The sequence below is a fragment of the Malaclemys terrapin genome, chromosome 16, assembly GCF_027887155.1.
Source record: "Malaclemys terrapin pileata isolate rMalTer1 chromosome 16, rMalTer1.hap1, whole genome shotgun sequence".
Classification (NCBI taxonomy): Eukaryota; Metazoa; Chordata; order Testudines; family Emydidae; genus Malaclemys; species Malaclemys terrapin.
This window is the reverse complement of record NC_071520.1, coordinates 24,778,381-24,802,802: the sequence shown is the minus strand read 5'-3', so window position 1 is coordinate 24,802,802 and position 24,422 is coordinate 24,778,381. Positions and strand designations below refer to the sequence as shown.

At 53.2% G+C, this 24,422-nt stretch overlaps 1 protein-coding gene across 11 annotated transcripts in view; it reads right to left on the bottom strand.

Annotated features, from left to right (window-relative positions):
• Positions 1–24,422, bottom strand: part of NCOR2 (nuclear receptor corepressor 2) — a 395,163-nt gene that overhangs the window by 67,070 nt on the left and 303,671 nt on the right. For all 11 annotated transcript variants that reach the window (XM_054006074.1, XM_054006082.1, XM_054006083.1 and 8 more), the window contains 2 exons: positions 13,196–13,343; positions 7,180–7,711 (listed from right to left, as the gene is read on the bottom strand). In XM_054006074.1, coding sequence (XP_053862049.1) covers positions 7,180–7,711; positions 13,196–13,343 — 680 coding nt within the window. The remainder of the gene's footprint in view (positions 1–7,179; positions 7,712–13,195; positions 13,344–24,422) is intronic.

The following is a 24,422-nucleotide window of genomic DNA, read 5'->3' as shown; positions in this document are numbered from 1 at the left end:
GCAAAGAACAATCCTTACACAATGTGCTGGCCTGGAGGCTCCCTGCCAGAGAGCGAGAGACAATAAACCAGCCCCCCCACTAGGGCATGGTTCCCAAACCGAGCCACTAGGCAGGAGTTTAGGCTAGAGCTGCCAGGAAAGATTTATCCCAAGTGTGTGTCTGAGTGGGCTCCCCCCTCCTCCCAGGGCTGGGAGTGCCCTGCCCCCATCTCCAGCCCTTTGGGTCAATCCTTCAGAGGCTGGCTCATCGCCAGGTTGGTGCACCTGAGCTTCCCGAAGGCTGCTGGGTGGTCCTGGCGGGAAGCTGGCAGGGTCTGTGGCGTTTGGAGGGAGGGCTGGGTCTGAGTCATGTTTGGCCCGGCCTAGCCTCCTCTCTTGCAGGCCTGGCTCTGCTTCCCTTCCCCCCCATGCTGCTGGGCACCCTGGGAAATCTCAGGGTGTGTCTGTGTCTCTGTGCGCATGTGATTACCCAGAGGAGGGAGAGGAAGAGAACAGGAGCGGTGAGGAAGGCAGAGCGTTGGGGGTGGGGGGTGCTGAAATCAGGCAGTCGTCAGTGCAGAACACAAAAGGGGGGAGGAAACTTTCCCTCGCTTTACACTGACCAAGAGGCTGCAGTGACGAATACACCAGTGCTGCCCTCCAGCCCAACCCTCTGCTTCCCAGCCCTCGCACAGGGCTGCCTTCTTCACCTGTGTTAGTGAACGGCCTGGCCACTGGTTCGTAGCCCAGGGTCTGTATTCACTGGGTCAGCAGGCTGGGTGGGGCGCAGAACCCTCCATAGCCAGCTGCAATCCCATGCGCCACAGCAATGCAATGCAGACTCCACAACAGACCTGCCATTGGCCTCAGCAGGAGCAGGAGGAGTCCTCACAGCACAGGCTGCTGGGGTCACTGTGTCATGCAGGGCAGCTGCTAACTCACATCGCTCCCCAGGATTGTTTAGCTCACTCAGTGCTTTTTAGCTTCAAAGCTGAACCCTCCTGGCACCCCTGGGGAGTGGGGAAGGGACTTGCCTTAGGGAGTCAGAGCTCCTGGCTCCCAGCCTAGTGCTCAGACCACTGGACCAGGCCTCTCTCTGACCCTCGGCTTCTCTCTCCCAACTACCAGCTGGTGAAGCAGTCCAGAGGTTTAAGGTTTACAGCCTGCTCTGTTTATCGGAGCTGCGAGCTGACTGCTCTTTTCAGTCTATAAATTTCAAGGTCATTCTGTGTTCAACTTTGGATGATAAACAAGTCCGGCGAGGCCATGTGAGGGGAATAAATATATCTCTGTGCCGCGCGCCCATCCTCCTTTCCCCGCCCCTTGCCCTAGCTCCATTCCCGCCCCACCAATCCTTCTCCCGCAGCAGATTCTAGTTACAAGGCAGGACCTGCAAAATGCACAGCCTTGGATTCCCCCCAGGAGCCTGGCCCAGGAGCTCTCTAAGGAGGAAACGAGAAGAGGGGTGGAGGGGTGGCTAATCAGAGCCGTCGTGGGAATAAATGCACAGCATCTGCCAGCTGCGTGCATCGAAAGCTAGAAGCTCGACCGCTGTGGGAATGTAAAAGGATACATACCCCAGGGGGCCTATGCCCCACAACAGCCATGCAAAGCCATTGACAGGTGTAGGTAAGGGACTGACTGGCTCAAACTCTGGCCAGGATTTTCAAGCGACGGGTGATTTTGGGGACCTCAGTTTTTGGCTGCCCAACTTGAGACATTGGAAGGGACCCTGATTTTCAGGCTGGGCCATGCACCCTCTCTTCCCTTCCGGCCCCTGCAAGGGGGATCTGGCTGAGCAGCCAAATAGCTCATCGCTTTTGGAAACTTTGACCTCAGAGTCTTTTCTTTAAAAAACAAAAACTCCGCCTCTGAAAATCGAATTCCATTTCTTTCCTAGCCAACATAACTTCCAGACGCCCTGATGCCAGAGCCATCTCCACCCAGCTTCCACTGGCTGGGAAGAGCTCGCTGCACCTCCAGTGAGGGCTGCCAGTTCCCATTAGACACAAACCCTGCCAAGCAGGTAACTCCTCAAAATCCACGGGGTGAACGCAGTCCCCTCACTGACGAACAGGCCGACTGAGCGGCGAGCTGTCTGGGAACGAGACCGGGCTGCTGAAGGCATAGCCGCGATTTCAGTCACAGACCCTTCCGAGGCAGTACGAGTGATGTTAAAATGCAGGGCCGGATTCTGACAGCTTTGCTCACGTTCAGCAGCATTTTACTCCACAAATGGCCTCGCTGGACATCTAACTCAGCGGCCTGATTTTCTGAAGTGCCGAGCACCCGGCAGTTCCCATCTACAGACAGACCCGGCCAGCTCCTCGGCAGCAGCCGCTTTACATCTGGCCCCAGATCCTCGTGGGCCTCAAGTGGCTTTAGAAGCCCAAATTTAGGCACGTGGGTTTTAAAAATCTTAAACAAACCCTCAGCTGGGAGGCTGAGTTAATTCAGGCTTGTAAAGCACTTGGAGATCCTCAGATTCATACAATTCATATGGTTACAATGTCTATAAATTACATAAACTGCCAATTGACTGAAATGAAGACAGGTGGACAGCTCTACTTGCTGGGAAAGCAACAGACATCACTTTACTGGGTAAAGCACCTGTCCGGAAACCGGGCTCTGGAACGTTACACGTCTCATCGGCATGTGTGTGAAGTGGAGAATGACAGCTCCAGGACACTAGCTTACACACACACGTACCTTCCATTGCTAATTTTGGGTCTCCCAAACTATGCTCTAGACATTGGCAAGCGAGCCCCAAAGAGCTGAGCGATGGAAAAATCAGGGAGGGAAGGACATGCAGGGTCCCTATGGATCTCATGCCCGATTCAGCCCCATGGAAGGGGGATGAACATTGGCTGGGTGCACACGTACCCCAGGAAAAAGACAAGATGGAAGACTGGGGCTAAACTGTAAAAGTGTGACATGTGGAACCACATGAAGAGTTCTATCATGGTGCCATTTCTCATTCTACTGCAGAGAACCCCCCAAAACACTAATCCATGCACTGCAGTAAGCAATGTTGGGCATCACCATAGGTGGCGAGTTATATGGGCCTGTGCTCCACCAATATTCAGGAATGTGGGCCCAGCTCCACCAATGGTTGGGTTTATATTTATCCATAGGATGGACCAGGGCAACCCTGGGAGGGGTAGCGGGGGGCTTGGCGCTGGCAGCAGCGGGGGGCTTGGCCGCAGCCCATCCCACTCCTTCCTCCAAGCCCCATCCTGCCTCTTCCCGCCCCTGCTCTGCCCCCTTCCCCCAAGCCCCCACCCCTGCCCTGCCTCTTTCCAGCTTCCGTCCCCTCCACCAAGTGATACCGGGGGCCGGCGGGGCAGAGCGGAATGGGGCGGACTGGGGCCAGGCCCCCCCGCTAACTCCCCAGGCCGCCTAGGACACCGCATCCCCATGAAGAGCGGGACCCCCAAAGCATGGGTCCTGGGGAGGTTGCCCCAGTCCGTCCTATGGATGGGACAGCTCTGCTTGGACCCATTCTGGGCACCATCAAAAATTATACAAACCTGGCGCCCATGGACATCACTGTAGTAAATCCAAATTCCTCCTCAAAGCTTTCAAACACTTCGCCTCATGGCTGGGTGCAAAAAGTCAGAGGCTTCTGAACAGTTGCAGAACTGGGCCCGTTTTCCCTGCAGGGCTGCCAGGGAGCAGGGTACTTGGGTAGCAACGTAGCAGTGGTTGGCACCATGTCTCCTGGGCACATCACTACCAAGCCCAGGTGGAAAGTGCCTTCCTGTAACTTTTACTACTCAGCCTCCTGTACACTTGCAATGGCTAATTCCGCGCGGCACTGCACATTCATTTACGTCTAGCGTGACCGACAGCTGAACTTCGCCACTGGCACGGCTAGCAGCCTTTTTAAAGGGATATATATGAAGACAATTAGCTGTATTTTTAACTCTGGAGATTTAAAGCTGTGATTATCTTCACCCTGGCCTGCCACTCAGTAGCACGACCCGCAGAACGATGGAGGGCAGCCAACGCAGCTGTCCCTAAGCATCATTCCTCCAGCCTGGTCCTCCTCTTCCCTCCTCATCCCGCAGAGCTACCCCACCCCCACCTGCAGCAGAAAGCAAAACACTTTAAATCACTAAATGCACTTGTAACTGGAGCAGAGAGCAAAGGAGGGAGAAAACAGCTTCCTTCATCCCAGCAGACAAAACGCTGTGCGTGCATGTGTTTGCGTGCACCCACGGGTATACACACACCCACCCGTGCACACACACACAGCACCCAGAGAAGATGGCTAGGTTCTTCACCAAACCGAAGTAAAGATAAGAGCCGAGGGCTTATCTCCACAGGAAAGTCCCACTGGTTATAAGTCAAGGTGTTTCAGCGTGGACTAGCTGCCCAAGTACGTACCCAGGGGCCGGACTGTCCATGGTCTGTCCTGCCATGGCTTCACTGCTGCCTTCTCAGGCCATCTTCTAAAGCAAAGCCTTCCCACAGGTATGGACCTCTGACTGCAGCGCAGACGTACCCATAGTTAACCCAGTAGAATGCCCCCAGGTAGAAAAGGGATTGCCCAGTTCAGCTGGGGTTGCTTTCTAAAGACTAAAGAAGCTACTTGTAAACCAGAGTAAGAGTATGTCCACATGGGGAGTTATACCGGTACAACTAGACCAGTTTAATTATACTGGTGTAACTGGTCAAACTTTCCTAGGCAGCCAAGCCCGGAACCCCTGCAATATCCCATATTTCAGCACAGTAGCTGCTAAGAGGAGTGGCACAAGGCCCCGGGGGAAGCCTGTTTAATGTTTAACGTCCCTGAAAACTGGTATTTGTTTGCCAGGGCAGATATTTGCTGCCTCTGGGGGGAGCCTGGGATAAAGCGTGGCTCCGGGAAGCTGATAAATGCTGCTGCTGTTGTGGTGTGAAGCTGGGTTAACAGTCAACCTGAGCGCCACCCTCCCCCTTTCTCACGGGGATTAGTAAGGGGGGGGGGGGGGAGGCTGGGCTCCTTCCTCTGCCTAAAGGAGGAATAACAAATTCAAACAGGCCTGAACTCTGTGGCAGGAAAGCCACGAGTGACGGGGCCAGCCTCACGGCCCTGTGTCAGAGCAGCCTCAGGCAGCCTGGCCACGACTCACCCGCAGCCCCGTCTCTTAGCAGCTTTGCAGCAGAATCCGCCGTTCCCACAGGAAGTGCAAACAGCATCTTTGATTCTATTCTGCGAACTGTGCTCGCTAATAACCTCACCATGTTCCATGCAAGTGCAGCAGCAAAGCCTAGAGAGCTGATCTGTCTCTCTCAAGTACACGCTGGAGAGGGCAGGCGCCTCGAGGGGAACTTGCTGCTTTCCCATTCTTTAGGCCAGCCAGGCTATTAGCCCTCAGTACCAGCTTCCTAGCCCTGAACCACATGCCCCCCACATCCTGCTTTGCTGTCAAATTGGCTTCCCCTCCCCCACAAACCAGTTCCCCACAGGGAGTAGGGACACCTCCCTGGCTCTGTGTATGTGTGGTGGGGGGAAGGCTCCCATTGCCGGGGCCCCCTCCCCAAAAGCAATTCCACACAAGGGGAAAGGAGGGAACCGAGAGGGTTCTCACTCACCCATAGAACCAACTGCTGCTGATGGAAGGCAGAGGGGAGCAATGATGGAAAATCAATTTTAGAATTTGTTTTTACAAATGACATCTTTCTAGGAGGCTGGGGATTGAGGAATCGGTTGGCTGAGGGGGAGGGCAGATGGGACCAGGTACCTGCCGCCTCCTCCAGAAGTCTGGCCACACCCCTGAAAATCCTGAATATTCACCTCCTTGCTAATCTAAAACACCCTGCAGCTGCTTCCCTGTCTCCACATGCAGCCCCAAGTTATGGGAGGAGCCATGTCTCCATTTCCCCAGGGTCTACGGGGCAAATACGGGAGATCCCATAAAAGTCCGATCCCACTCATCATGGCAGAGGCGTAGAGAGTTGCAGCATGGGCCGGTGACTTGCCCTGCTTTCCTCACGGATAATTAATGTCTAGCTGTTTAAATGGCCTCTCTCCGCCCCGGGAACAATTCAGACCCCAGTCCCCTCTCCACGCTGTAAAAGGGAGATCAAAGCAGCTCCTTCCCTGCAAACAGTATGAAGCCATTGAAGGAGAAACTGCCCACAAGTGTGGCTCCCAATGGCCGTTACTGAAATTGACTTGAGTCTATGCAATAAGCCACAAATCACAGGTCACCAGAGCCTGCCATCGATAAAGGACAGGAGCGTATTGCAGCCAGTGACCTCTGTCTTACTGCTGTCCACAGCCATCTATCGCTGGGCTGTGACAGAGCAGGGCAGCGTGGTGCCCTTTATTCCACTTTCCCTTCAGAAGCTGTTGCCAGCATAAGGCTCAAAGACACAAGGCATTAAAGAGCTTTAGACAAGGGCTGGCCCGATGAGAATGGGGATGGCAGGCATTAGAAATGGGAATGACTTACTTGGTCAGCAAATGCACTCATTGCTAGGTTCAGGATAAAGACCTAATTCATATAAATGCTCCTTTTTCTTTACTTCTGTCGCCCCCCTCCATCTTAGGGGCCCAAACATCAGTTAATTATGCCTGTCAAGCTCACTGCGAGGGAGGCAAGCCTTACCATTATCCCCATTTAATAGACAGGGAAATAGAGGCCCGGAGAGGAGAGGTGATTTGCCCAGGGTCACACAGCGTGTCAGAGGCAGAGCTAGGAGTAGCACTCAGGAGTCTGGAACTGTCTACTCTGTGCCTTAGGCCCCCCAATCACTTCCACATGCCCTCACCCAGAGCAGCACCATACTCCACTAATGGTCTCGCTGATGTCCGGGGCACTACGTGGAGTGGGTGCACCTCAGCCTGAGCAAAGCTGGCAGAGTCAGCTCCCTGATGGTAGGCATGAAGGAGACAGGGCTAGGGGAACGCAGAAGGACCCCACGGGATTTAGCCTTGCCTCCTGGCTCCAGCCATGACCGATGACTGGCACTTCCCAGGAAAGATCCCATCCGCCATGCACCCCTGACACTTCCACATCACTGTACTTGGGAGAAAGATCTCCCCCACCACAGCGTGAGCTGCCGACACCCCCTCGGCCTGAGGCACAACCTCCCCTGCAAGAGGCGTGCCGGCCACACAGCTGCCAAGGCTCCCATGGGCAGGGAGGATATCCGGCCCCTTTGCCAAACCTGCTTTGCCAGCTCTGCTTCCCAATCACCTCTTCTTACCTGTTTTTGTCCACGGCATCCTGCTCGTCCATCTCGTCTGCGCTGCAGGTGGCGCTGGAGTCACTGTCGGGGTTGAGCCCGGCGGCTTTGCCCGGTTTATGACTCTCCTTTTTCTCAGCTTTAGGCCCCACCTCTGCTCCCGCCGCGCTGCTGACGCTCTCTGTTTTCTTGTCACTCGCCTTGTCTCCCTCCGGGCAGTCCTCGATCTCCTCCTTTTTGATTTCGCTCTTGCAGGGCTCCTCGCTTGGCTTCTCCTCCGGATCCTCTGTTTTCACCACGTCTACCACCAGCTCCTCCTGCGGCTTCTCCTCACTGCTGGCTGGCTCTGCAGCTGCCTCCTGGGGCTGTGGGGTGGTGGCAGCGGTGGGATTAGCTGCAGTAGCAGCATCAGCATCCTCCGCCTTGAGGGCAGGTTCTGGACCGGAGTCTCTCCCAGGCCCAGGCGTGGGCTTGGGCCCATTCTCTCCACTTTCTTTGGCTTCAGGCCTCGGCGAGGGAATACTCTCAGTATCCGAGCTGTGATTTACTGCAGCTGAAAGGAAATCAAACCAGAATCAATTTCTATAGCGTTCATTACTACCCCTTAGACATCTAATACACAAACATGAGGCGAGGAGGCAGACACAAGAAGGAAGGTACTTCCCCAACTTTGTGAAACACTTTCATTCCCCTATGAAAGGCCAAATTCTCTTCCCAGTTACGCTGGAGTAACTGCACTGGGGAAGCAGGATGCACCAGTGTCAACTGGCAGCAAGAATGGAGCCCTAAGTTTGGAAATCACCAGCGTCAACGTCCCACCTGAAGCAGACGACAGCATATGGTTTGTTATTTCCCCCTCTCCTTCTCCAGCATCCGGAACATTCCATTACAGCCCATTCAATTCAGCAACGGCCCAGAGGGACCCGACTGCCAGGGGTGGGGCTTAGGCTTTGGGTGGCTGGGAGCTGAGTGAGCCACTTTACCTGATTCCCCCATATTTCAGAGCAATAGCCGCAAGTGTGGCCCATTCCTGGATTACTATTCTTAAATGTCAAGAAACAAAAATGGACACTGCCTTGATCTTATCTAGCGCTTTTCATCAGTAGATCTCACAGCGCTTTACAAAGGAGGGCAGCATCATTAGCTCCCTTTTACCGATGGGGAAACTGAGGCCCAGGAGGGGAAGTGCCTTGCCTGAACTCATCCAGCAGACCACTGGCAGAGCTGGGAGTAGACCTCAGCTCTCCTGAGTTCCAGTCCAGTGCTTTAACAGCAGGCCAATGGGAATCCCCATTACAATGCAGTTATGTATTATACACACCCTAACAAACCCCAGAACAGAGGGGGATTTTACAGTGCGTTTCACTGAGACATTTGTGGCCAAATTTTCAGAAGTGCTCAGCACCCAGTAGCTCCCGTGGAGACTCTCTCCCCCTCCCCCGACACACACGCTTCCCTTCCCTCCGTGGGAACAATGGGAGCTGAAAATCTGGCCTGTACATGTCCCTGTCATGTTGCTTTCCCCTGTTCCAGCTGGAGAACACCAGTGCCCAGACAGACAGGACTGTGTTTGGGAGGAAAACAAGAACATAACATAGGAATGGCCATACTGGGTCAGACCAAAGGTCCATCAACCCCAGTATCCTGTCCTCTGACAGTGGCCAATGGCAGGTGCACCAAAGGGAATGAACAGACAGGTTATGATCAAGTGATCCATGCCCTGCCACCCAATCCCAGCTTCTGACAAACAGAGGCTCGGGACACCATTCCTGACCATGCTGGCTAATAGCCATTGATGGACCTATCTTCCAAGAATCTATCTAGCTCCCTTTTGAATCCCGTTATAGTATTGGCCTTCACAACATCCTCTGGCAAGGAGTTCCAGAGGTTGACAGTGCGTTGAGTGAAAAAATACTTTCTTGTGTTTGTTTTAAACCTGCTACCTATTAATTTCATTTGCTGGCCCCTTGTTCTTCTGTTATGAGAAGGAGTAAATAACACTTCCTTATTTACTTTCTCTATACCACTCATGATTTTATAGACCTCTACCATATCCCCCCTTAGTTGCTTCTTTTCCAAGCTGAAAAGTCCCAGTCTTATTAATCTCTCCTTATACGGAAGCCGTTCTATACCCCTAATCATTTTTGTTGCCATTTTCTGAACCCTTTCCAATTCCAATTGGTGGATGCATCAAATCCCCATCTCCCATGTGCTGTGCGTTAGGGTCACCGACTTTCAGTCTGGAACCAGCAGCCCCAGCTTGTCCCCCCAAAGCACGTCCTTCAGGTCTAACTCCCACCATGCTCCCGCCCCAACTGCGTGGGACGGGGACATCAGCTCATCCTCCTGGCTACTTTCCTCATCTCTTCTGCACTCCCCCCACAGTGGTGCCGTGGTCTGACCTTCTCCCGGCCCGCCCCATACAGGAGCAATATTCTCCTGTTCCCGCTACCCCACATAAAAATGGGTTCCAGGGACTCCCTTCCCCCACCTGTGAGGGGGAATTCTCTCCTCCCCAAACGCCATACCTTCTGGTCAGAGGAGGGAGAAGGTCTTGTCGACCTACCCGGTCTCTGAACTGGACAGCAAAGTGCTGGGATCCCCACACTGTCCATAACACATCAGGGACAGAAAGAAGCATGCTCCTCTCTCTGCCTGGGCTGAGTGCATCCTGTTGGCTGGGCGCCGTTCTAATAATGGAGCCCAGCCTTAAAAACCAAGGGACAGGGTCATGAATCCAAGAGCCAAAACCCTGTGTCTAAAACCAGGCAGGCAGGAGCTTTCTGTTGGCCCTATGAACCAATGACACATTTAAAATTGTTCCCTTCACTCTTTGCATCGTTCTCGAAATTCCAACCAGCCCTTGTCAAGGCATCGGGGCCAGTTCCATTGTGATCAAGGCCTAAGCCAAGGTTCCAACCTCTCTGCTTGCCTCCCAGGACTGCATCACTGTGACTATGGATACCAGCCTTCCCTCATCCCCGCAGCCCAGCCATAAAGAAATCCATGGCAGCAGAAGGAGCCTGCCACACGTTTTTGTTTTAGCAGCCAGTATGAAAAGAAAGGAGATCAGGGTCAGCCGGAGGAAAAATATCCCAAAGTTTCAGAACAGGTTAATGATTAAGCATCCCCAAATCTATGGGAAATGGCTTCCTCCTGAGCTGAAAACACTCACGTCTAGATGCAGGGAGGCGTTCCAGAGCGGAGACACCTTTTGTTTCTTTGGCCCAAAGGGAGGAATATTTGGAGTGAACTGTGCCTTGGCAAGATGGCCTGCAACTCCTTCAGGGGGTTACTGACCCAAGGGAAAGGGTGTGCTCCATCAGTGGGAGTTGAGACTCTCAAAATATCTCAGAACGTCAGAGGTGTAGGGTCAAGATGAACTTGCTTCGGGATTTAAGGGCAGCGCTCTCCCCCTCAATACAGTAAGGATGGGAGGGAAGGTGGGATTGCTTCCAGACACAGATCTGTATCGGTCTGCAAGGCTTTCAAGTTATATCCAAAATGGATGGACGCAGAGGAACAGTATTCTGATAGCTTTACATCTGAGCACATCCAAAGTATTCCACTTTCTTGGCAGAAAAATGCCCCAAGGCCAATAGGAATTTCAGCCTTCCCTGATGTTTATTTACTTATAATAAATCAGTGAAACATAGTCACCCAAGGACGATGGGCCAGGAATTTACAGTATTTAGGCCGGACAGAGATTTATGGTGTATTTGGCCAAAGCCTTGCTCAGAAATGCACCCGCTTCCCTTCCCAAAGTGAAATGGGGTCTGCCGAGGCCAAAGAGATGTCTGCAGACATTTCGCCTCTGGTTCAACCAGGCTTTAGATTTCCATGTATTCGTTCCCAATATTGCGAACCTGCTGCGAGCGTGGGGAGCTGAATTGCAAATGAGTTGTGCACTGGCTGGTGAGGTGCATCCTACAGTTAGTTATCCGGCCTGGCTTTGCTATAAGAGGCCCATTCATTGAAGCGTTAGGTGATCCGTACGTACGCTTTGTGCTCGCGAACCAGGTAGTTCGGACACAGACAATTAATCACGCAACAAATTCATCCAAAGCCCTCCCCTCCGGTCCGTATTCATTACGCCGAAATGCATCCCCAAATGTCACAGGGGAGCTAGGCAAACTGCTCAAGCATACCACTGCTCTGACATTTCTGCTCCTGTGACATTTCATCCACTTGGCTTATAGCTTTGTTCAGCTCAGTAGCCCACTTCAGAAATATAGTCCTATCTTATTCATCCTGTGAGGCAGAGATGGGACTCGAAGCCGTAATAATGTAAAGCTTCTAAGTGTGTCAAGAGATCTGCTTCAAGTCTTTAATCTTAAAACACATGGTTTTACTCTGAACAGCTCTCACAAAGAGCAATAACCACATCTTACACCAGGTCTGTTAGTCACAGATCACCCAGCGCAGATTTACCTGGCACCTGCCTTATCATGAGTCACTTTCAACAAAGACTTGAAAAGATTTGCAATTTCCAGTCCCATTAGCCTGGTCTCCAAGGCCAGGGCTCAGCATGGGGCCAGCACTGCTGGTTAAGTTATTAAATTACTTTGACAAAAGTCAAATGGGACCATTGCCGTAAATTACACACATTTTCCCGAACTCGCGGCTGAGGTTTCTGAGCCAGAAATAGCTAAAACTGTCACTTTCGGTTGACTCCCCTTCTTCTGCTCAAATGGGAGAGCGGAAATTGCCTGCCTGAAAGAAGATATTAAAAAATGCAGAGGTGTGCTGACCCTGGGGCTTAGCAGCTACTGAATGTGCTGCTGCCACGAAGAAGAAGGACTTTCCAAAGCAGAAGTCACGGGATGTTTGTTGTTTAGGTCAGGAAAGTCTTAAAAGCGATGCGCTAAAGAGAACGGGGCAATCTTGGCTCTACCAGCCCTCCTGCTGCTTCATTCGTGGGGGATTGGAGTCAGCAAAGCACTTCAGCCTGGGCTTCACTTAAAGCATGTGAGTAAGACCCCTCCTGATTCAGCAAAGCACTTAAGCATGTTCTTAAGTTATGCCTCATGCTTAAGAGCTTTGGTGACTCACAGCCTGGGGCAGCGGACAGGATAGTGACGCTTATTTTGCCTTACGACTGCCCCTACGCCCCCGTCGACCCGCACGGCCCCTGCTTTCCAACCCTCACGCCTGGCTGGGGGTCATGCAGGGTGAACAGACTTTTATTTAAAAGGAAACCCACTCTAATTTACAAAAGTCTAGAGGTGCACAAGGCCTAGCGACGTGGGGACTGGAGGCCAATCACAGTGCGGACTCTTCACTAGGGGATGGAAAACCTAAGGATGTGCAAGACGACACCCATGACCAGCCCAGAGATGCCCAGTGGTAAGGGATCAGTCGGAGGAGACAGGGTTTTGTCCTACTAGGGTAGGAATGATAATTTGGGCCAGGAGCAGCAGTGATTGAAAGTGAAACTAACAAAAATTCTATCCCCCAAAACGGCACCAACTGGGTTCCTGGAGGGCCGCCTAAGAGAGAGGCCAAAGAATGAATGGGCTGCGACAATAAACCTCTTGTCTGCAGATAACCCCTCCGGAACTAGGCAGTGCTCTCCCACTCCTGGTGACAGAGGACTGGAGCTGCCAATCGAGCCCCTAACAAAACAACCCCCACCGCAGCCTGAGAGCATACTGGCTAGCAGCTGACCAGGGTATGGAGCTTTATGGCCTCACACAAATAAACCTTCAGCAGCCAGGAATCAGACCGGAGCTGGGACCGAGGACAGTCCCTGCGACCGTGAAATCTGAAGGAGCCAGAAATGTCAGCGCTTCCGTGTCTTTGGTGCGGTGTGAAAGCGTCGCCCTCGCATATCCTCAGGGTGCCAGAGCCACTCCGCTCCTCCCGCCCAGGAGATACTCTTTCCAGGGAGACCCATGGAAGCACTGACATTTGCAGGGCAAAAATGCCTCTCCTGCCACCTGCCCTGGCAAGAAAGGGCTGCTCGGCCGCAGCCAGGGATGAAGCAAACAAACCTAAGCCAATTCCCCCCATGGCCATCGCCCCTCAAACGCCTCACCTTCCGCCTCCTCGGCCATCTCCTCTTCGTTGCCGCTTGTCCCCGATACCTCCATCTCCTCGTCCTCTGCCGTGGGAGGGAAGGCAGCTTCTTCATTCTGAACGGCAGGGGCTTTCTTCTTCTTCCGCCTTGCGTTCCTTTCTTTCTCCTGCGGGAGAAGCAGTCAAGGGTTAAAGACTAATCCCTCGACAGTAACCAAAGGCAGAGTTCGGCCTGCAGAGCCAGTGCTTTCCCTGTATTCCTCAATGGGAAGGAGGAAACAGGCTACATAAAACACTGCGTATTCTGGGATTCTCTTTACCCCCTTATCACTGCTGGACCTTATTAGTGACCGCACTGCAGAAGGGCAGACTTCATAAAATGACAGAAAGAGCAACTTTAATCCCCAGGCAAGGGTTGTCTCTGAAATAAATCTTGAGAGTTGAGGGGGGAATGAGAAAGAGGGGAAAATCACATTAATATGTATTTCTTCGATTCTGCCATCCTTACTTTGAGTGGTGCCTCACTCATTGGGACTACTTACAGAGTAATGCCCGACGCAATGTGAGTTAGGGTGGACGCATCTGCTCTACAGTTGGCATACACGTGCAGAGTACCAGCCCTCCAAGTTTCCCAGAGAAACTTTTACTAATTGAGTGGCACGCCACCCTTAGGAGGCTGCTGGAGAGGGAGAGGCTCACAGAAAACATTCGTCTTTGCACAATACCGCAGTGTAAGAGCAGGAAAGCATTGCAAACAATCATGTGATAAGATAAAACCGGTCTCCGTTTTCACAGCACAATTATGAGCTTAAGACACCTAATTACAATCAAGAAGTTAGGCACCCAATTAATTCAAATTGAGGCCATCTTTAAAAATAAACTGGGCCTGTAATATCTACCACTGTATTATTAAGCCAATTTACAGATGACTAAACTTTAGTCAACATCGTGGGTGTCTCCATTTTTGGATGCCCAACTTGAGACACCTTAAAGGGACCGGATTTTCAGACACACTTGGGCACCCACGTCTTGAGACGAAGTTAGTGGCCACTCTGAGCGCTCAGCATGCTGGAAAAAATCAGGTGCCAGGTGAGTTGAGCTGGACACCCAAATTTAGTAGATACTTTTGAAAAATTGTGCCCTGAGTGACTATCCCACTATCACAGAGCGAGCGAGCAGCAGAGCAGTAAACAGAATCTGGGAGTTGAGATTCCTTGCCCTCTCTTCCTGCTCGAACCACAAAGCAATACCCTCTCTTCTCTTTAAACACGTATAACACACACACACACACACACACACACACACACACACACTGCTACTTCCAATAAACTGTTTGGCCTGAATCAAGAGTCTCGTCTCTGCTAATGTTTCCTGGTGTCATTACAGAAATAAATATAACCAGTAGGAACATGCCCGTCACCTGCTGCTCCCTCCGCTCGCCCCACTCAAATGACGTACTTAGAGCGTTTATTTAAATGGATGGAAAACGAAGGCTGCAGCAGCAATGCAAACTCTACCTTTGGATCTCGAGATTGGGGGGGTCTGATAGCTTCCCTCTTTCTCTATAAACTCAAAAACCACTGGATAAACACCCCACAAACTGCTTTTGCTTGGCAACACTGCCGTTTGAACTGTTTTGTATTGAACTGGGCAGGAGAGGCTGGAAGTTACGTGATAGCTGAGGCATTACACATGGAACCAAAGAGCCCCCTGACCCGACCCACCCACTTCTGCGGTAACCCCATTCTTTCCACAATCTCTGCTCCCCCGGGAAGAACTTTGTCAGAGCTTCAACTTGTGCCAAGGGAACAATTCAATAATTGTATGTTATTGTCTGAAGAAGCAGCTTGTAGTTAGGGCTTCAGATAATGCTAATATGATGACAAAGCTCTTGCGTTACTATGGCAAAGCCTTCTTCACCTTACTGCCTCTCTTACTCATGTGTCTGTGACTCAGCCGAGCTGACGAGTGGGATCTTATGCTGGGAAATTAGCTGGGAACAAGCCCCTGCATCAACACCAGACTTGGCTTTTATGTTTGCACTAAATGACAAGCAGCGGGATTTGGCTCATGCAGAGATGAACGCTCCGGCAGGCAGGCCTCTGGGGCTGCGAGAGACCCACTGAGTAGTGAAGTAACAAGGGTGAGATATTTAATGGAAGCAATTTGAATCCAGAAAGCAGAGCTGGTGGGGAGACATACCTAGTGACAGGCTCAAGCCGCATGCACAAATGTTCTGCTTTAAGGTTTCAGTTCTGGTCAAGGCATATCCAGCCAAATTCATCCCTGCTCTAAGTCCATCGCTTTGTAACTCCATCAAACGCAGCCCATCTGCTGTCATCATATACTTCGACTGAAAGCTCTTTAGGGGTAGGGGTGGCCTATCTTAACACAATGGGTCCCTTATCCCTGATGGCGATCCTAGCCACTACAAACATATCATCTGACATTAGGTTAGTTCACATGGCAGCGAAAGTGGGGAGAAGAGAAGCTTCGGTCAAAAAATAGCATTCAAGGCAAAATTTGGTCGTCCATAGAACCGATGTGTTTGGACGGTGCCCAGCATAGTAAGTCTCCAAATCCAAGGGTGCTAGATCCAAAGAATAAAGAAACGAGAGGACGGTAAGGTGAAGCTCATATCTGCTGCAGGAATTAAATGCTTTTACATGGCGTTCCATCCTTCCTTTGGTATGTAACTGAGTAGCTCTGGTCCCTTGGGCTCAGTTTGAGACCGGTTATCAGTACTTCAGTGGTTTTCACATCCATCCTATTCCTTGGTGCTCAACGTACAGTGTGTCCTATTAAAAGTGACTTGTTAGATTCATCCGAGAGGGTTTTTTCCCATTGGAACGTATGGGATAGCTCGAGCAGGACTTATCCCATCTATGTCAAAAGGGAAATAAACCAAACCCTGAACTTCTCCCACGGGAGGTTATTTCCTAGCACTCCGCAGTGCCTAGTGTGTCATTCCACCTCCTATGGGGAGAATGGCCAACCCAGGCACCTGAGGTGGCTGCAGTGGCTGGTTTCCAGCCAGCTCTATTCGGTTGTCTCCAAGTCTGGTGAGAATCAGCAGTTCTTCTCAACCTCCTCTCCAAGCTGTCTGGTGTTACTGGAGCCTTCCCCACTCTCTCTCCCTCCCCCCACCATCCCCGGAACAACCCGGAGTAGCCAGGACACAACCTGCTAGTGTGACATCATTCTGGGCCATCTGCCCCACAGCCCGAATAACGGGATCACCACCTGACACTGAGCGAGCAGCCAAAGCGGCGTTAAAAAAACCCTGCTCCTGATACAGAACAGTCATCATATTTATGCCCCATCAGCAGCTGTCTCAGCCTTCCCTAAAAGCATGACGTTGGCACTCCCGAATTAGCATGGCAGGGTCATGCCTATTCCAGCACTGGGATCAGAAGTGGGGCTAAGGCCAACTGCGATGGAGTGTGTACCCCACACAGGCCCAGAAAGGGTGAATGGGGACCTGAGAGGCCAGCTGTGTTACCCATTGGCACCTGGGGTAGAGGAAGAGAGCCAGGTTTAATTAGAGACCATGCCCAGCTGGGAAGGGGCTGGGTGGTAAGCAGGAAGTTTAGTGCAGAAGGGACAGATTCTGCAGTCAGGCTCTGGGATGAGAAAGGAGGAAGCCCAGGGATCCTGGGTGGAGAAGTCTGGCACGAGGACAGGAGAGAGACAAGCAGTGGAGTGGTGAGCCCTGATCAAAGGGCAGGTTTGGAGGACCAGGGAGGGAGCCTGGGGAGGTGCTCAGTGGAGGAACACTGCTGCAGAGAGGGAAGAGGCCATGAGTAGAATCTGGTTTGAGTTTGTATACTTTTGGTTTGGGACTTCTGTTAGGGGATCGAGGTGAAAACCCTGGGAGTCCTGGCCCCCGAGAAGGGGGCAGAGACAGTAGAAAGCCCCGAGAGAAGGGTGTGAGGACCACAGGGACCAGGGGTGGGGCCTGTTTTGTGAGGACCTTGGACCATTTTATGTTGGACGTTCCATTACCCCAGAAGGGTGGACTAAATCTGGCCAATGGGCCAGGTCACAGGATGGTGCGCTCTAGCGGCAAACATCAACCTCCGCCCAATACGATAACCCAGCATCAGTCCCAGTCCTGCTCCAACTTCAATGGCCTTTGGGTCAGGTTCCATGTTAGCAGGGGGAGCGGTCCCCACAGGGCCCCACCTGCAGAGAGGAATCATGGCCTCTGTTCCACAGCTGGGAGTCACAGCCCAGACACACACGGAAGGGGACAGCCCACCTTTCAACAGGAAAGGGCGATTGGATGTGTCTAACTCTTTCACTCAGCCAATGGGATGAGCGAGTGAACGGGGTCCCCAGCCTACAGTGCCTCCAGGGCAGCAAAAAGAGCTCATTCCCCACTTCCAAAGGGAAAGCAGGTTGAGTAGGGCAGCTCTCTCCCGCTGGGATCAGCGCCAGGATCCTGTCTGTCTAGGAGCTGTCCGGATTCTGAGGCAGCATCTTACAGGGAGCAGGCTCCGTCTTAATTGATCGCGGAAAGCGCACGGCTGGGTGCCCTGTGGACATCTTGCAAGGACTTGTAGGGACCCTTCAGTTTGATAGGTTAATATGAGCCATATCGTTCCCTGGTCTCAGGCAAGTCCAGAACAAGTGGCAGACACCCACTTGGGGAGAGAGATTCTGAGCTCTGACGGCTCAGGGAAAGAGCAACTTGAAAGAACATTCTGTATCACAATGCCCCATTTTCCCCTTGACTGCTGTGGTTAATGAAACAAGAGATCAGCGCGCAGAAGGTCAGGACTAACCGAGGCTGAAGCCAAGAACAGCTCTCAGGTGCTCGCAACAGAACTGAGCCAAAATGCCCAGAGGCAGAGACTTAGAATGAGGCTTAAAGGTGGCGTGACTCAACCCTAATCAGAGGCACCGACCCCTCTGATGTGTTTCTTGGGCTGGGACCCCTCCCAATGGGGTGGCTGTCAACATACAGCTGCAGGTGTGTATTTTCAGGGGTGGGGCTGTTAAATATGAGGTCCCCCTCCCCCCGCTTATCTGGTCCTGTCTTAAACCAATACTGCCAGGAGGGTTCTCCTCCAGTCACAAGCCAGTGAAAGAGGGACATCTGGGAGTCTTCACAGCTCTGCTGAAAGGCAGACAGGGCTACACAGCGCTTCCCTGAGCTCCCAGTATACAAAGTCCGTCTCTCAACAGCTCTCCAGGTGAGGTTTCTTTTCTGTAACAAAAGGACAGCCCTTCAAGTTCAAACCCCAAGCCCGGCATGAGTGGAGAAGCTGTGGAAGCCCATGGGCCATCCATGCCCCAGAAAAACAGGATGGAGCTGCCGTGGGCCTGCTTTCTGACTGCAGCTCGAATGGCTTTACTGGGCAGTGGGGAGGTGTCCTGGGGCGCAGAACAGGCTGGCAGATTCCCTTTTTGGGTATGTCTACACCGTCTGGGAGCCAGCCTCCCAGCCCGGGGCTTGCACTAGCATTGTGGCTCGGGCTCTCAAGTGTGTGGAGGGAAAGGGGGCTTGACAGCCCAAGCCACAGTGCCTACACAGTTACTTTTTGCATGCTAATGGGAGCCCCACTAGCATAAGTCTATCAGCCGGGCTCTGAGGCTCCCTTTAGAGGCAAGACTCCAAGCTGCGCCCTCATAACCCACAGGCACTGGCAAATCCGGGGTGTGACTGAAAGTCCGGCATGCATGCCCACCGATCCGAGAGCCGTACCTGAAAATCACCAGCCACCGGCCAATGCACCCATTGTGCACGAGTGCAGACTACAGCTGTGCTGGACACAGGGCTCTGTGCAAACCATTGCTGCGCTCCTGGTTTGCACGGGGCTCATGTTCCTTGGGCCGTGCTTTAGGTTCTACATTTGAATGAACCCTCAGACTTAACCTGAAGATCACTTGGAGCTACCAAGTTTCATTGGGATGAAACCATCCGGAACAGTGCATTTCATCTGGCTGTAATTCAAAACCACACACTGGCACAGGCTAAACCATACACCGACTCAGGTTTGCCCAAAACTGAGCTCTGGTTCATTTGAAGGTTTTTAGAGACCTCAGCAAAGCTGGGCTGAGATCTGAGTTTGTAACAAAACCCTTGTTCTACCCATCCTAGCAACAGGGCTACAAACCATAAACAAGTTACATTTGAGAAATTAACAAGCGTTACTCACTGAGTTTATCCTCCTTAAATTAAATAAACATTCTAGCAAAACTGGGACTGCAGAGCCTATCCGTTTCCTGGTACGTTATCTGCAGGGAGATCAGTAATAGCTGCTGACATCCAGGTCAGGGAATAAGCTAGAGACTTCACTGCAAAATTACCTGATGACATATTGGCCTGACCTCCGACTGCTTCCACTGAGAGGGCGGTCAAAGGCGACTATTTTGCATGCCCAGATTCTATACAGGAAACGATCAGGAGGTTTGGTTTATTTGTGAATATATTTAGGAGTTAGGAAGGAAAGTCTGTGGAAATTCACTCTCAGTTGTTCTTTTATTTTATTCAGTTTTATGGCATCTGCTGTTGCCTAAAACAATAGAACCCAATAAATAACAGCTGAGCTTTCATTGTTCTTATACAAAACCTAAATTCCACAGCCCCCAGCGCTTAAAAGACAAGATGATGATGATGATGATGATCTAAACTGCACGCGCTAGTGAACAATATGAATGGGGGAGAAAAGGATGAGGGAAAAACTGGTTCTGCAGAAAAACGCCCATGCAGTGCAATTTCTGAAATATTAGGAAGCAGAGTAAATTAATATACTCAGCTCCGATTCTATTACTGAGTTCAGCGATCTTACTTCCGATTCTCCCAAGGAACGAACGCTAGATCTTTATAACATAAAGCTCTATTCGGAGAGGTTGTGTGTCTGTGTGAGTGTTTCATCCCATTCTTTAGGTAGGTGTTTTTGTTGTTTTCTTTGTACTGTTTGTTGGCTTTGTTTCTAACACAATTCAATGAAACATAGGTGTGACGAACTGGGCCTGTTCTCACGGTGGTCTGTGAATGCTGACAGGGGAGTGTGCTGGGATAGTCTGCATTGCAGGATGGGGTCTGCCCGAGGGCGCCCGAGGGCGCATACCTGAGTGTGTAACATGAGAACCCAGGAAGGGGTTGAAGGGGAGGTGACTCCTTAGCCCGGGAAACTGAACAAAGGCTGTGGGAGGGGTCGCAAAAGGAGAGTGTGTGGGAAGCAGGCTGGAGAGATGGCTGGGGGGCAGAGATGGCTCTGACCTTCCAAGGGGGGCTGGGACCCCAAGATGGACCAAACTGAGGGGGTCCCAGTTGTCTGTGCCTGCAAGACCTGTCTTGGACTGTATTCCTGTCATCCAAATAAACCTTCTGCTTTACTGGCTGGCTGAGAGTCATGGTGAATCGCAGGAAGCCGGGGGTGCAGGGCCCTGAGTCCCCCAATACTCCGTGACAACTGGTGGCAGCGGTGGGATCTACTGCACCCCGTGGATGGCGCTTCCTGCAGTAAGTGACTGGGGAGCAGTAAAACAAAGGGGGATTGACGGGGACCAGGCGCGCTGAAGAGTGAGAGAGAGACGGTTATTACCCCTGGGAGTGTGTGACCAGCGAGAAGGACTTTTGCAGTAACAGGGTCCCCCGAGGGGATCGCAGCGAGTGGTCCCAGGGGCGGAGGAGTCTGCAGCTCGACCCTGGCAGAGAGGTGGTGACCTCGAGAAGGGCTGGCACACTAGGGGGCCCCCTGGGAACTGTGGGGAGCTGTGAGCACACAGGCCGGTGAGTGGCCAGCAGGAAGATGTATGCCAAGCGGCTTAAGAGCGACCTGGTGGAGCTGTGCAAGCAGAGGCGGCTGCGCATTGGGAGGCTCACCAAAGAACAGCTCATTGCCCAGCTGGAGGCAGAAGATCGCGCGAATGAACTGATCCCTGGGTCTCAGGGAAGCAGCCTGGCAAATGCAGCGCAGGCACCAGTGTTTGTCCCAGCTGGGAGTGGTCAGCCGGCTGCTGAGGGCGTCCCGAGACCCCTCCTTCCTATGCCTAGGGGAAGGGTGGGGAGGAGCCCAGCAAATACTGAAGGCGCCGTGGCCCCCCCGGCCAGCAGGGGGTCCCCCCGGCGAAGCTCGCCGGCCAGCAGAGGATCCTCCCGGCGACGTTCGGCATCCGGGGAGCGGAATTGGCTGGAATGGGAGAAAGAGCTAAAACTGAGAGAGCTGGAGGATCGTGAACAACAGAGACAGCATGAACGGGAGGAGAAAGAGAGACAGAGACAGCATGAACGGGAGGAGAAAGAGAGACAGAGACAGGAGAATGAGAGACAGCGTCAGCATGACCTGGAACTGGCGAGATTGAAGGGCAGCGAACCCCCGGCTGCGGTGAGTGAGGGGGGACCCAGGACTGCACGGAGCTTTGATAAGTGCATCATGGCCCCATACAAGGAGGGGGAGGACATGGATGACTTCCTGGAGGCCTTTGAGACGGCCTGCGAGCTGCACCGGGTGGATCCCGCGGACAGACTCCGGGTCCTTACCCCCTTACTGGACCCCAAATCCGTGGCATTGTACCGCCAACTGGGAGAGGCAGAGAAAGGGGACTACGAACTATTCAAAAAGGCCCTGCTACGAGAGTTTGGGCTGACTCCTGAGATGTACCGGGAAAGGTTCCGGAGTCAAGATAAAACCCCTGAGATCTCATATCTGCAACTAGCCGCCCGCATGGAAAGATACGCCAGCAAGTGGGCTGGTGGGGCCCAGACGAAGGAGGACCTGATTAAACTGCTGGTACTGGAGCAACTGTATGAGCGGTGCCCATCCGACCTGAGGCTGTGGTTGGTGGACAGAAAGCCAGAGAACCCGCGACACGCCGGGCAGCTGGCTGATGAGTTTGTAAAGAGCCGGTCAGGGGGTGGCAGGGAGGAGTCCCAAAGGAGCAATCCCACCACAACGCAGAGAGAGAGTCACCATGGGACCTCCCCGTGGGAAAATACAGAAAAACCCCATCAGAGGGGAACATCCGGCATCAGGACCATCCGACCCACTCAAGGGGACCCATGGGACATGGGCTGCTACCACTGTGGCCAAAAGGGCCACATACGGGCCCAGTGCCCCAGGCTCAGGGACAGACTGAGCAGGCCGAACCCACAGAGGGTTGACTGGGTAGAGACCCAGCCTGGCGAGAGGCAGCATTCCCAGGGAAGGGGGGCTGGCAGAGTACCACCTGCTAAGGAGGGAGGAGAGCCCCAGGCCAGCTTCTCTGGGGGGCCAGATGCTCCGGATTCAAAGTTCTCCGTTTACAGGGTTGGCGCGGGGCTGTCCCTGCGGAGCGAGTGCCTTGTTCCCCTGGAGGTGGATGGGAAGGAAGTTTATGGATACTGGGACACGGGCGCAGAGGTGACACTGGCCCGACCCGAGGTGGTGGCCCCAGATCGGGTGGTGCCCAACACCTTCCTGACCCTGACCGGGGTGGGCGGGACCCCATTCAAGGTTCCCGTAGCGAGGGTACACCTGAAATGGGGGGCCAAGGAGGGCCCCAAGGACGTGGGAGTGCACCACCATTTGCCCACTGAGGTGTTGATGGGGGGGGACCTAGAGGACTGGCCCAGCAGCCCCCAGACCGCCTTAGTTGTGACCCGCGGTCAGAGCCGGCGAGGGGCACTGCGCCCTGGCCTTGGGGGGGGTGCCTTGCCCGAGGCGCGGGACTCTAACCTGGTGGGGAGGGAACGCCCAGGGATGCGGCTCAGGGAGGCTGCAGCTTCGGACCCAGCGGGCGAGAAAGAGCAGGTGGCCATCCCCGTCCCAGCTGCTGAGTTCCAGGCCGAGTTGCAGAGAGATCCCTCCTTGCGGAAGATAAGGGACCTGGCCGACCTCAATGCGGTACAGACCAAGGGGCGAGGTGGCCGGAAAAGGTTCCTGTGGGAGAAGGGGTTCCTGTACCGAGAATGGGCTCCCCCAGGGAAAATGGAGTCAGGGGGGATCAGGAGGCAGCTGGTGGTACCCCAGAAGTATCGCCGCCAGCTGCTGTGCCGGGCCCATGACATTCCCCTCGCAGGGCACCAGGGAACCTGGCGTACCCAGCAGAGGCTGCTACGGAGCTTTTACTGGCCTGGGGTCTTTGCTACTGTCCGACAGTACTGCGGATCCTGTGACCCCTGTCAGAGGGGGAGGAAGGCCTGGGACAAGGGGAAAACAGCTTTAGGACCCTTGCCCAGCATAGAGGAGCCTTTTCGGAGGGTGGCCAAGGTAAAAAGGGCGGCTCTAAACCAAGAGAGCCCAAAGCACAGACCTCCAGACTGGAGCGCTGGGAGAAGACCACAGCCCAGTTGGAGCCCCAGAGGTATGGGGGTGGGAAAAGGGCGCAGGCCGCATAAACCTTCCCACATGCGAACTGCGAGTGCCATCAAGCAACCCCAACCTAAGGGGGAGCGTGAAGCTGGAGGGGCCTGGTGTAATTCTCACCAAGGAATGGGAGGGATGCGGGGGCATCCATGGGAACGGGGGTAGGTTCAAACTTCCCCGGGTCACTGGCTAAAGTGACCCTGCTCAGTTCGGTCTCGAAGGGGGGAGAGATGTGACGAACTGGGCCTGTTCTCACGGTGGTCTGTGAATGCTGACAGGGGAGTGTGCTGGGATAGTCTGCATTGCAGGATGGGGTCTGCCCGAGGGCGCCCGAGGGCGCATACCTGAGTGTGTAACATGAGAACCCAGGAAGGGGTTGAAGGGGAGGTGACTCCTTAGCCCGGGAAACTGAACAAAGGCTGTGGGAGGGGTCGCAAAAGGAGAGTGTGTGGGAAGCAGGCTGGAGAGATGGCTGGGGGGCAGAGATGGCTCTGACCTTCCAAGGGGGGCTGGGACCCCAAGATGGACCAAACTGAGGGGGTCCCAGTTGTCTGTGCCTGCAAGACCTGTCTTGGACTGTATTCCTGTCATCCAAATAAACCTTCTGCTTTACTGGCTGGCTGAGAGTCATGGTGAATCGCAGGAAGCCGGGGGTGCAGGGCCCTGAGTCCCCCAATACTCCGTGACAATAGGAACACAGCAGTGTCTCTCAGCTTGGAGAAATGATCAAAAGAATCACCACTGCCCGCTCTACTTCTTGTTCCTACAGAGTGACTAGGATATTCAATTCCTGCCTGAGTCACTGAGTATTTTCTTGTCTTTTTATTCGCATTGTAATAGCTTGCTGGAGAGATTCCTGTATTGAATATTGTCCCTTTCCTTTCCAAAGCACTCCTTGGGGGGTTACGCCATGTGAATTCTATTAGCCAGGAAGCTCAGAACCCCAGG